The sequence below is a fragment of the Osmia lignaria genome, chromosome 13 (assembly GCF_051020975.1).
Source record: "Osmia lignaria lignaria isolate PbOS001 chromosome 13, iyOsmLign1, whole genome shotgun sequence".
In the NCBI taxonomy this organism is placed as follows: domain Eukaryota; kingdom Metazoa; phylum Arthropoda; class Insecta; order Hymenoptera; family Megachilidae; genus Osmia; species Osmia lignaria.
This window is the reverse complement of record NC_135044.1, coordinates 9335555-9349512: the sequence shown is the minus strand read 5'-3', so window position 1 is coordinate 9349512 and position 13958 is coordinate 9335555. Positions and strand designations below refer to the sequence as shown.

At 39.0% G+C, this 13958-nt stretch overlaps 1 protein-coding gene across 3 annotated transcripts in view; it reads right to left on the bottom strand.

The window, feature by feature from the left end:
* CARPA (Carbonic anhydrase-related protein A) overlaps positions 1–13958 on the bottom strand; it is a 230181-nt gene that overhangs the window by 77524 nt on the left and 138699 nt on the right. For all 3 annotated transcript variants that reach the window (XR_004582812.2, XM_034337209.2, XM_034337210.2), the window contains exon 3: positions 10145–10281. Coding sequence is in view for 2 of the 3 variants with exons in the window: in XM_034337209.2 (XP_034193100.1) it covers positions 10145–10281 (137 nt within the window). In the remaining variant the exon portion in view is untranslated. The remainder of the gene's footprint in view (positions 1–10144; positions 10282–13958) is intronic.

Below are 13958 nucleotides of genomic sequence, written 5' to 3'. Positions count from 1 at the left end.
ATTAAATTCGTTTTGCTGTTCCCCTCAGACCCCCCCTAATAACTACACTAACTAATACCAATAAATATGTTACCTTGTAAATTGTGTTTATTATTTCCTTATATTAAAAATGGGTATCGGTATTAGTTAGTGTAGTATATTGGGGGGGGTCTGGGGGCAGAGCTCCTTGTCAGCAAAACGAATTTAATATGTTACTGTTCAACTCGAGGGGATGTTCTGTTTTTTGATTACATCTGGAATTGTCCTGGTAATAACCCAAAATTCCAAATGCCAAATCCCATAATGCCAAATAGAAACACTGACTGTACTCGCGGATTCTACATATAAGGTTAACTTTGCTCGAAGGGGACTCTAACCCGATCTCACTAAATAGCAACTAGCTCATAATCGTACACGATGTGCTCAACACTAGATGAACTTCGGTACTGCCCCAGAGCGTTGATACGAACGGGTTTATATACTAATTAGAAAAGGGGTGGTCTGGTTATTATTTAGATGATCGGCCTGGGCCCATCTGTTTCGATGACGGTTTGGAGTGATTGCATCTGTTATGCAATTACGGTGGACCCATTGCTTTCCCAAAACATTTGGTTCTGTTATCGCTAGGCCTTCTGTTTGTTTCAAGAGCAAGCGGCCTGTTTGCCGGAGAGTTTTCCTTTCCAGATGTTAAACGTTTATTTCTTAAGAGAGGCATGTTTGATAAAACGAGCTGCCTATGTGACATCGGTGACAAGGATTTTTGGTATACCATATGATGCAAAAATGTTTGTACATTCTTTAATAATTGTTTTCGCAGTAGGTAATGTTCCTTACAATTCGTACTTCCGGCCACTTGGAAAATCCATCAATCATGACCAAGAACCATTTCCCTAAAAAGGGACCTGCAAAGTCCGCGTGCACTCGATGCATTGCTGTTGTTGCTGGTTCCCATATATGTTGTTCCGTCTTAGGCGGATTATTCCGTATTTTATTGCATGCTGTACAATTTTTTATTAAATCTTTTATATCGTTATCGATACCTGGCCACTTATTCTTTGTTTTACTTATTCCGAAATGACCTGTATGCAATTGTTTCAGAACCATTGCACGCAATGATGATGGAATTATTACTTGGAAGTCTCGCATAATAATTCCATTTTGAACATTAAATTCTTCCAAATTTAAATTAAACCTATCCTCGCTTAGCACCTCCTTTCCTGTCTGCAATGTCTCCAATAATTTCTTACACTTAAGATCTCGCTTAGGTTCTCTTTTAATATCCTCAGCATTAACTGGAAATTCTTGTAATTCCTCTAATTGAAACGCTTCTACTACATCTATTTTTGCATTTATTTTTGGTGCCGGCAGTCGTGAAAGGCAGTCTGTATTACTATGTTCGTTTGTCTTTCTATATTTAATTGTGTAATTAAATTCCTGTATGAAGATTGGCGTAATTTATATTCATGAAAAAAATGTTTTAAACATGCCTTCTTACTCAAGAGCATCTAACTGTCGGTGTTTCATCACAGAGTGCTCATTTCATTTGTGTCAGTAATCTCCAGGCACGTTTCAGTAATCTCTTCAGGGTCAAATAATGTTTATACTGTCAAAGTCAAATACGACGGAAGCTAAATATTTCACATTCCCACTTCTGTAAATCAAGTAATATGTTAGTAAAAATATCATGTAATATGTGTTTTGAATTGGTCTCGATGTCCTCTAAATATGGTAAACAATAAAAATATATGGTCCTATTTATAAAACCCAAGGTGACCTCGACTTCGCCATGAAAACAAACTGTTTTCGAAATTTTTTTTACTGATATCTATTGTGCACTTCATACCCCGCAATTCTTGTTCGAAACTTTTTTTTGTCAGATGGCTGCAAGTGGGTGAAAAATCGTGAGTAACGTTACAGGTAACACCCTGTATATGGTAAACGCCAGATATCGTAATGGATATTAACCGTACATCCATATCTGGTATGACCGCGACCCGACGTATGTGCGCGATGCATATATAATATTAAAATATGCAAAAATGTAAGAGGCAAAAGTTCGACATCATAGCACCGTCCGTGGTGCGGGAGGATTTATCTTTAATCATGTCCCAAATAATATGGATTAGCCATCGGGGAAAGTTCTTTCTGTTGAGTTTGAATATTAGGCCGTCGATCCAGTCCGAGCCAAACACCTTTCCGAGGTCCAGGAGGGCTGCTCCAACGAACCTGCTGTTACCGACTTTTATGTTAAGGTCTGAGACCAATTTGTGGATCGCGTGCGTCGTGGAGTGGAGGTGTTTGAATCCGAATTGGCAATCCAGGATAACGTTAAGTATTTTGCAGTAGGAGGTGATTAAGGAGTTAATGTATGCTTCATAGACTTTGCTGATGGCCGGAATGAGGCTTATAGGGCGATAGCTTGAGAGATTGTTGGGGTCCTTGCCTTTTTTAAGGATTGGTATGACTTTCGCGCATTTCCATGCGGGCGGAAAATATTTATGGTTGAGGCAATTATTAAAGACTATGGTGAGGGCCAGGATGAAATTTGGGGGTAAATGTTTAAGAACTATCGGGGGGATGTTGTCAAGTCCGTGTGAGGTTTTGTTAGGAAGTTTACTTAGGATAAATCCAAGTGAATAAGGGTTGCAGAATGGGTGCGGCTCATCAGCCGTAAAAAGGGGAGAGCTGGCTCTAATGGTGTCCAAGAAGGTGGTGAAAGTAATTTCCCGTATTCTATCGAGGGTTGCTTCGGATTTGACAGCGTGGGCGGCCGAGTCGACCATCTCTTTGAGATTGGTGTTTTGGTTCAGGTATCTTTGTCATTGAATACTGGTGTGTTAGAGTTGCAGCATTTGCTTCGGTTAAGGAGTTGAGGATTGTCCTTGTCGACGTGGAGATTGTTGATTACTCTCGGTAGCTTAGGCCGAAATAAGGAGTTAATTTTAGGAAAAAACAGTTCGGGGGTTCTGTGACCAATAGTTCTGATAACTTTTTCCCAGTATCTTTCAGATGTGATTCTGAATTCGTGGTGGATAGTTTTTGTGCTTGTAGCGAGCAGTGCTTTTAGATATTTTGTTAAAGCCAGGCGAGAAATAGGATCTATAAGGTGGAATTTGTGTAGGGTTGTAACAACTTTTCTTCTTTTTCGCTGTAATTTGAGTATTTTGTTGTTGAGGTATTTAATGAAGTTAGGGGTGCTGTTGACAGGAAAGAGATAGTGTTTATTATGCTATTGTTAATGTTTTGTAGTTCGCTATCTATTTCTGCTATTGACAGGTTGCGGTTGTCTGGGATTGAAGTAGAATAGTTGTCGTTAAGTCTCTTTGTATAGCTTTCCCAATTAGTGGCCTTGAAGTTGAGGCGTTGAATCTGGGGGCAAGTATTCACCAGCGGTATAGTGTTGCTCACCAATTCGAAAGATAAAAATATCGCCGCGTGGTCACTGTCGTAAGGAAGTGTGAGCGCTTTCTTAGTGTGCCTGTGGTGGTTTGTGTGTGTCAGTCGAGAGTCAGTCAGGCATATGTCTAGGAAAGTGTGTGCGGGTTTGTAAGTTTGGGATTGCAGCGTGATTATGTTAAGTTTAAATTCCTGTTCTAAGAGTTCTGCCCATTGATTTAAATATCTGTCTCGTTGGTTATTTGCTCGGTCGCCCAACTGTTTGCGCCTAGCATTGAAGTCTCCAGCCATAATATAGTAATTGTCAGTCTTCTGTAATTGGAGTACGAGGAAGAGGGAGATGAGTTCGTCATTGAAAAGTTTTCTGTTGTCGTTTCGGGCGTAAATACTGACGAGGAATAACTTATTTCTGTGAGTCGTTGGGAGCTTTAATATTGTGCATTCTATCTGAAAATTACGAGTCAGTGGAAGGTCTATGGTTTCGAAGTGGATGTTTTTCTTAATGAGTATGGCAGTTCCACCACCGTGGCTAGCAGAGGGTCCAATATTTCTAATTATGTGGTGACTGATAAAAGAAACTTGTGTTTGGCGTTGAGTTTAGTTTCTGAGATGAAGATAGTATCGTGGCCGTACTTTTGGGCAGTCTAGTAGTTCGAGTCTACGGTAGTTGGTGCATATGGAGTTAACGTTGATAGCGGCGATTCTTATATTACTTACGGATGCTGAGTTGTTAGCCATTTTTGGGGTTGAACATAGAGTTAAGTATAAATTCGATTTCTTCGGTGTTGGCCGAAATTTGCGCTGAAATTAATTTTAGGTGATGCGAACCTAATAGCAAGATTTCGGCTTTGAGTTCGCTCATCCAGCTTAAGGGATCGCGTGGTGGTAGCAGAGGCTGTAGATGCGGCGATGCTTGCGTGATGGCAGGCTTGTTGGGTATAGGGTTGTCAGTCCGCTGTAGGTCGATTCTAGGTGGCGTTTGGTGGTCCAATGTCCGGTTCAGTCCTAGCGCTTGGGCAAAGCTCAGGTCCTTTCTTACCGTGCTGCGCCGTGTGCTTAAACTACGTAGCTTTTGCTGGTATTGAGAGGCCCTATGCGTTTTGCTTCCTCTGGAGGGCAAACTTAATAAACGGGCAATCTTTATATGAGGCAGGGTGTCCTTCCTGTTCGCAGTTGGCGCACCTGAGCGCCGATTTCTCAGAGGCTTGTGTGATGGGGTAGCATTTAGGGGTATGTGATTGTGCGCATTTCACACATCGAAAAGGTAGGTTACAGTTTTTGCTGGCGTGGCTAATGCGCTGGCACTTCCTGCATTGGTAGATTGAAGGTTTTCTGAGGTGCTTCCATTTTATTTTCTGGTAGGCGAGGATCTTAATCTTGAATAATTCAGCGGTCTGACTATTGCTGGACACTTGTAGGACGTGGTGGAATCTTTCTGGGTCTTTCTTGTTAAAATAAAACTTGTTTAGGCTGATAATCTCAAGGTTGGCCAATTGCTTTTCTTGGATCTCATCGCAAGGGAAGTCACCCCTTATTCCTTTAATAATAAGGGATTTAGGTTTCTGATCTTTCAGGGTGTATGTGTTAAAACTGGGCATTATGTTCGGCCAGTTTGTTCTTGAACAACTCGAAGTGTTCGAGATGTTTGATGTATGTAAATCGTATGATTACTGACGTCAACCTCTCTTATAGTGAAATCACTTCTAGTTAGACTTAGGCTTTATGCCAAGCCTATGAGTGCCGGTATGGACGTATTAATTGAGTATATAGGTGGGGATCGGTGTGTTTTTAATGCTGTGGGTTGACCATCAGTGGCGCCGGTGCTGCCGTTGTCTTCCGCGTCCATATCCGAATCATCGTCAGATAACGCACTGAAACGGTTGTTAATGTCTGCGGTAACGTCCGCTGCGGGGGCTACTCTATCGTTGTTGATTTTGGCTGTCTTTTTAAGTGTTTGCCAGCCATTGGGACCTGGGTTATGCGCCTGTGCGCTGTCCAAGATGGCGGCGTTCGTAGGCCGCGCGGGCGTAGCCCGTGGTCTAGCGGCTTTTAGGTTAGGCGCCATGATGCTGGGCTTGGATTTAGATTCACTCAGAACCTGTTTGTACGATTATCTAGCTGGAGGGAATGAAGTCTTAGCGTTTTTGACTCTCTTAGATGATGAGATCCCCCGCTTCGCGTTATGCGTGGCTGCGGAAGCCATTGTAGTGTGTGTATTGCGGGCCAAGCACGCCACTATGTTAGGATTCCACTCACACAGTGTGATTATATAGCGTCTGGTGTCACAAGAAATGTAAAAAGGAAAATAAATATATATACACGAAACACTCTTGGACACGGGTGCAAGCACCGATAATTACAAATAATCATTCACTTTTCACCAAGTTGTTAGTACGTCCGTTCACTCTTACGGTCGCCGCGAAACTCCACGTGGATGGTCCCTGCCCCAGACGCCTGTGTTCTATATTCTCGGATCTTATATATACATTGTATGTACAGGGTGTCTCAGAACTGGGATAGGAGCCGAAGAGGGATGATTGGTAAGGTCATTCTAAACAACTTTTTCCTTTGCCAAAATGTTGGTGAAGGCTTCGTTTTCGAGTTATTAACGAAAAACACTGGCCAATCAGAGCACGCCGTTAGTGCGGGCCGAATCACGAGAGTGTTGGGTATCCTCCGCGTGGTCGTGATCAGGTGCATCGGCACTACGTCGGTGTAATAAGATTCGTTGGGCAGAAGTTGCATCGGATAATGAATAAAAAAAAGAATAGAATAATAGTATCGAATTATTGATTGCTCATGAACAACGAATAAAGTAATGAATCGTTGTTCATGTAAAATGAATAAATCGAATTGATCCAACACTTTCATTAGTTGTACGATAGGAATTAAAAAAAAAAATACTTTGTAACCATTTTTGAAATAAATATGAAAAAATGAATACACGATTTGGAAATAAAAAAGTTTCCACGTACTAAAAAAAGGATTGAAATGGAGTAACTAATAAACGTGTTAAATTCGAAAACATTCAAAAATGTAAATAAAACTTACCCATTCGTCCGTAAATGACCAAGTTGCAATGAAAACGGTTTGCTGTCACTGGGTCATTATGCCGATCCTGAATATATGAGGAGAGAACACATTGCGAAGAACACCTGATCTCCAGACGAGATCATTAAACTTACTCAACCGCACGATCACTATCACTTTTCACAGAATTTCACTACATGGTCCGAAAGGATCCAATTCTTTCAAGTAAATAAATATTTGCATTCACTGTCACGTTGCTATTACACTGGGCACAAATGAAAAACATGTAATATTCCGCACTACGACGTAACGTTTTCACAACGTTACTGGTGTTCCTTTCTAACTTCAGATGAGACTGTAGGTTGAGCGTCTGCGAGTTTTCTTTTCGCACTTTATCCTTTTCTACGTTTGGCTATATTCAAAGGCTCACTTACTCTCGGTTACTTCCGATTGTAGAAAAAGACAAAGAGCGAAACAGACTTCGCAGACGCTGAAGCTAGTAGTCCCATTTGAAGTTGGAAAGGAAGACCAGTAACGCCGTGAAAACGTTACGAAATAGTGCGGAATATTACGTTTTTTGTTTATGCGCAGTGCAATAGCAACGTGACAGTGAATAAAAATATTTATTTAGTTGAAAGAATCGGTCCCTTTCGCACTACGTAATGAAATTCTGTGAAAAGTGATAGTGACCGTGTGGTTGAGTGAGTTCAATGATCCCGTCTGGAGATCAGCTGTTCTTCCTAACGTGTTCCCTCCTCGAATGTTCAGGATTGACACAATGACCCAGTGAAAAATCATTTTCATTGCAGCTGGATTATTTACAGATGAATTGATAAGTTTCATTTACATTCAATCCTTTTTTTATTATTTGCAAATTTATTTTGATTTCCAAAACGTGTATTCGTTTTTCTCATTTTTTTTCAAAAGTGACTACAAAGTATTTTTTTAAACCCCTATCGTACAACAAATAAAAGTGTTAGATCAATTCGATTTATTCATTCTGCATGAATAACGATTCATTACTTTATTTATTGTTCATGAGCAATCAATAATTCGATACTATTATTCTTTTCTTTTTTTTATTCATTATTCCATACAACTTCTGCCCTATTATACCAACGTGGTGCTGATGCACTTGATCACGACCACGGCTTGAACGCAGAGCATACCCAACACTCTCGTGGTTCGGCCCGCGCTAAAGACGCGCTCTGATTGACCAGTGTTTTTCGTTAATAACTCGAAAACGAAGCCTTAAACAACATTTTGACAAAGGAAAAAGTTGTTTAGAATGATCTCAGCAATCATCCCTCTTCGGCTCCTACCCCAGTTCTGGGACACCCTGTATATATCGACAAGGCCCGTGATGGAGCACTTGCGAGAAAGGATGGAGTTACACGCGCGACACCTTGCGGCCATCACAGGAAAGGTCCAAGGCGCATGGGGCGTCACGCTCCGCTCACAAACCCCACAGTAATGTATCCTAATATTTTTATAACCGATTTACAAAGATAGATAGTCGCGTCAGGAAACCACGGGCGCACATTGTTCTGATTCATAACGGTCACTGCCGATTCGCTATCTACCTCAAATTTCACTTGCTTGTTATTTACTTGCAATGTGCAGTAAAACTTATTTCTGAACTGGGGATGTTTCAACTGTAGTATATCCTCCAGTTGATTGGTGTGCTCCTTTATCTTGAAACATACTCTTTTCAGATCAATGTGTTCAGATGAAACATACTCCTTTTTCTCCACAACCAGAGCAACGAATTTCTCTATTTAATGTAGATTGTGGCGCTAAGTGATTTTTGCCGCATTTGTAACATTTAATCTGCTTAGTTACTGTTCGTTTCAAACCCTTAACATTTTCTATCCGATAATTATTCGTATAATAATTTACCACAGTATTAGAACGATTATTGGAATAACTAGGAAATCCGTTTGTCAACTTCCCTTTTCGTCCATTCCTAGGTCTACTAGCCCCTAGTTTCCTTGATGTCCTCCTTCCTGCCTGAACGACATCCACCTGAACAGTAGATTGTGTCGCCGCGACTTGGAGCCATGCTGAGCCCTTCTCCGAGAGTTCCATTGTTGTTGTGATTTTTAATGCCTCTTCGTACGACAAGTCCTTTTTTTCTAATAGCCGCGCCTGTATCTTTTTGATGGCCAACCCAAATTCCAATTGGTTCCTCAGTGCAGTCTTCAAATATTCTCCTTAGTTTACGCAGTGCCGCGGCAAACTGTTGTACACTTTCACCATTCTTCTGGCGTCGATAATGGAAACGGAAATTTTCGGCTATCTCTAGTGGCGGAGGCTCATAATATTCTTCTAAAATTTCTGTGAGCCTCAAATATTTGTAAGAAAGGATCCTCCGGGTTCAACCGGTCGCACAAAATATCAAAGGCCGCGGGGCCTACGTAATGTAACCAGTACGGCACCCGCTCATCGTTTTATATTTTAAAAATTAGGAACCAGCTTCTGTAACCACCTTCGCCATATTATAATCCCTGCATCGAATGACTCAATTGTTAATGAATTATTGCCGTTGTCTGTGCGACTTTTTGGACTATACTTCCAGATCCTCCTTGGATCGCCATTCTTTTTTTCTTTTGTATAGTTATAGTTTAACGTTATGGCCCTGATTCGTTTCCTTCCTTACACGGTATAACCGCCACGTGGTCTAATGGTGATACCAAATCTTCTCGAAGTTTTTCTTCTTCTTCGTATATCCTTTTTAATCCTCATCGCCAATTTGTTGTTATTTGTTGTAATGGGGTGGAGGCGGATGGCTGGGTAGATCTATTACTAATCCACGATACTTTTCACTTACAAGGGAACATCGGGGACTGATACACTCCGATTTTGATGAAACTTTGCATAAATATTTATTAGACCTGTTTATAAAGATAACTGTAATTCGTCGGTGCCTGTTTTTCACTTTGAGGGAGATATCAACCCTTTTATCCGAACCGCCCTTTCTATATACGTGCTTATAAATCGTAAACAACAAAAGATATCAAAAAAAAGTTGAAATAAAAGTTATACCGTTTCTTGAGGTCTATAAAACTGCGTAAAATTTTTCAAAACGGAGGGGGAGGGGGAATTCAATTTTGCAAAAGGATGATTTAAAAAAAAAACTTACACTCAGCTTTATAAACCTCAAGAAACGATATAACTTTTATTTCAACTATTTTTTCATATCTTTTGTTGTTTACGATTTATAAGCACGTATATAGAAAGGGCGGTTCGGATAAAAGGGTTGATATCTCCCTCAAAGTGAAAAACGGGCACCGACGAATTACAGTTATCTTCATAAACAGGTCTAATAAATATTTATGCAAAGTTTCATCAAAATCGGAGTGTATCAGTCCCCGATGTTCCCTTGTTAGCTCTATTTCACATTTTTACAAAACGCTCGCGAACTCTGGCACGTGTTTACTCTTTGCCGGTGCGCCAGGTATGGCTCATTAACACGCAGTGCTCCGAATCTCGCATGGCTTGTTAGCGCGCAACATTTGACTTATCCATAACAATTATAAATATCGCATTTTTTTTAAATTATACATGTTAAATTTCCAAACGTTAATTATTGAAATATAGATTCGATACTGTGGAACTTCACTGATTATCTTGACGTAATAATCAATCTTTCTTTACTCTTCGTTATAGAAAGAATACCAATTGTAAGAAGTTATAAAATTACGATTAAGAAGAAAACAAAGAGCATTGGATAAATTACCTTGTGTTTATCGACCACCACTGGTCTCAAGTGGCGGTCAAAAAGAAGCTTGTCAGGCTCGATGTTGATAGGACTCTGTCTCCTTCCTTTGCTGCACAGAGACCACTGTGGGTTTATCAGACCCCAAAACGAAGGACCTGCACAAAAGTATCAAAACAAATATTATAATAAATTTTACATCTCATGCCGTGGATTAATAATATTGGTATCACAAGATATTTTAACTAACAATCAAATGTATAAGTATAAGTATAAGTATAGATAGTATACTAGTAAATGTATAAGTATAGGTACACGTAACACCTATTTTTATTATTTTCTCTAGCCCTTGTAAATAGAAAAATTGTAAAATCATATGCTTAATAATTTTTAATAATATTTAACAGGGATGAGTGTTTTAATTATATTAATCAACCTCTATATACAAAGATTTCTGGTGTTACAAGTTTTATTTCATGTAACAGATAATAAATATATTTTAAAAATATATATATAAAAGAGTAATCGCTGACTCATGGTAGTCGTAAAGGAGAATTATAGCTGCAACGAAATATAGCTGTTGGCTCGATGAAGACATTAGCCCGATACAGAGGAAACGCTGAGTAAGGAAAGAGAAGCAGGTCGTGGTAAATTCACAAAGGAAACGACTCGTTAGCCGTGGTATTCTTGCTATCGATTCGACCGGTTCACTCGACACGAAGAAAGTTAAATTTCTCAGAGGGACGCCAGCAAACGCGACCAACAGGATGGCTAACCTTCCCTGTTGGTTCCTATCGTACAGTGAAACGAGTTCGAAAGCCCTTATACCGAATAAAAGTTGACGCGAGCGAGGTATGCTTTAAAGGGGAGGCTGTACGAGCCTTTCGGCTTCGTATACCGGCTGGAAAAGTTGAAATTATAAAAATTTCAGATTTCCAAACGGCTGACAGACGACAAGACGACGATTCGCGACCATTGGGGATACGCACGGCCACGGTTTCTCCAACAACTTTCCTTCAAGTTCGACCGACAGGGAAATTGGAAACGTGGCTGAAGGAAAAAAGACTAATTCTTTCTTATTATCCATAAACAAAAAATAATCAATGTGCTTTGATTTAATTATTTATTATATTACTTTTGCATACAATTTTTATTTTTTGTTTGACATAAATAGTATCATTGCATATGTATTTGAAATCCAATTGATTGGAGTAAATAAATCGAAAAAAAAATTATACACCAAGAGGGGGGATTTGATACGTGACTACTTCGCCAAGTCACTTCTTGCCAAAACCTGTAACTAAATCTATATTTCTCTGTATAATGAAACTTCAAACACAAATATCTAAAAAACTATTGAGTATCTACGCCTATAATTGTATATGTATATTCGTAAACAGAAGAACGAAATCTATAAGTGTACGAAGTTTCAACTAAATCTGAGACCCGAAGAGCTTGCCTTCTCGTTGTTAGTGAAAAAATTATAAAGAGCAACTTGTAGGTATAATGAAATGTACATATCATATCTGATTTTCTAGTTTCACTTTCACCCGCATCAATCATGCAAAAATTCCCGATTAAGATGATTAAAAGGGCCGGTGTTGAAGTGGTTCAAGTATCACGCGTATTTTCTCGTTTAAGCATGTTACTATTCCGTTGCATTCTCCATCTTCCACCTTCTGACGTCTATGATATTAACGATCACATGCCTCGTACGGGTATAAGTAATAAATTATTGCTCGTATAAACAACTCGTATAACCGACGCGCGCCAAGCACGTCAGCAAGGAAATTTGCCACCGTGACGGCACGCGACGCTCTACACAAAAGATATCCCTCTACAACAATCCATATATGCTGTGGTTTTCTATACATGAAAATAAATATATGCGAGGCACGTTGTAATAACAATTATTAACTCCTTAGACACGACATCAATATATTTTTTTCTTCTCTGATTTATGGAATTTCAAATGAAAAACTTCTCTACGAACTTGAAGCCGAAAATATCAAGTTTCATTAAAAATTAAACAGAACACCAAAGTATTCGAAACGAAACCCTAATCATGTTTCAGAACCTTTTCAATTATAAAAACATCCATCTAAAAAATAATTCTGAGAAAATTTTTAAATCCACAATACACGATTCAAAGGAATATTGTTTATTCGATAACAATTGCACTCGTACGTGTCAACAAGGGTGAAGAATGTCGAACAGGTTCGAAGCGTAACGACATGACACCCTCCTCGCACGCGAGTGCAATTAAAAATTACAGTCCCGATGAACGTGCACACGAGAGGTCAATGCCGATGCACACACATCTTGTTTCGCATTCTTGCCTCGTGTTCTCGCATAGAAACACCCTCCATCCACATTCTCCTGATATCGACGCAATTAACCTCATTCATCCCCTGTGATTCTCACCCTCGAACGTCACGTTACAACCCTCCTCTCCTTTGTGAACGATTTCCTCCATTTCTCTCTTTCCCTCTCCGATGGGAAAATAAAAGTCGTTTGTTTTCTTCCACAGCTTATCTGAACTGTCGTAATTATTTTCAAATTTCTTCAACATATTTCAGAAAATAATATTCGACGTAATTTTAGAAATTTATTTTACGAAATAGATTCATTAATTACTGTAGAATTTAAATTTTGCAATAATTTTATTTTATTCTTAAAACGTTCTTCATTCTTATTTTTCAAATTTAAAATATTATTTTTGCATGTGTACGAGAACTCGAAAATTTTGCGTGCTCGATAGATCCGACTCTACCCGATATTTTCGGGGTTTCTCACATCTCTTAATTAATTTTCTAATCTATGAAAATTCTCTTTATAAATCAAAGTGCCTAATTTTGGTCTGAGCCACGATTGACCCACTTCCTTCATTCTAAGGTTAATTAACATAAAGAATGTAACATTGATAAGAACAAGATTAAAATTTCGTCTGTATTTTAATCTTTCAGGTCATCAAAATGCAAAATCATTACATATGATCCAAGGGACGAGAATACCATATTCAACAGTGTACATATTCATACGTAGGTAAGTAAACAGTTGCATAAAACGACACGCAAAGAGCGAGCCAAGTAATTTGCAATAGGTATGTTGATCCTGCTTTACAGGTTGATTTGAAATTCTCCGCAGCATTCCGTGTTTATTGTCATTTCCAGTTGATCCGCGTTTATCGTCGATCCACTTGACTTTTACGTTTCACTGAACTATCAAGAAGAGAAATATTTGACATTTCCTTCTCCTGCGAGTTTCATGTTCCACTCCTTCGTGTCAAAATTTTAATGAATATTTCATACGCGTACCTTCATTTAAATATAGTCAATTATTTATGTATAGTTAAGAATTATACAGAAATGTTGATTAACACTTTTATCATTACATTATTAGATGAAATTAAATTAAGAAATTGAAGACATTTTTTTTAAACTACTTTTACTCAGAAATGAATAGAGGAAAAATTTAAAGAAATTACGTTTTTCATTCTTAATATTAAAATTTATTATTTCAATTGAGTAGCTTTATTGTTGCATCAAAAATTTACCTTACTCTTTCCTTCTTTTATTTCCAGAGGTGGAGGGATACGAAACGAAAATGGCGACGAAGAAGAAGAAGAAGAAGAAGAAGAGAGGCTGCAGAGTATACGTTGAGCAGAGGGTGGCGAGCTGTGTTAGCTTCTACACTTAATCACTTTTGCTAATTGCAGAATGATTGCTCCTCGCTTGAAGTTTCAATAATGGGGTTGTTACACCCCCTCCACAATTCCTAGCCACGGCGTAACTGGTTATACAGTAAAGCTCACCAGTTATCACCCTCTCTCTCT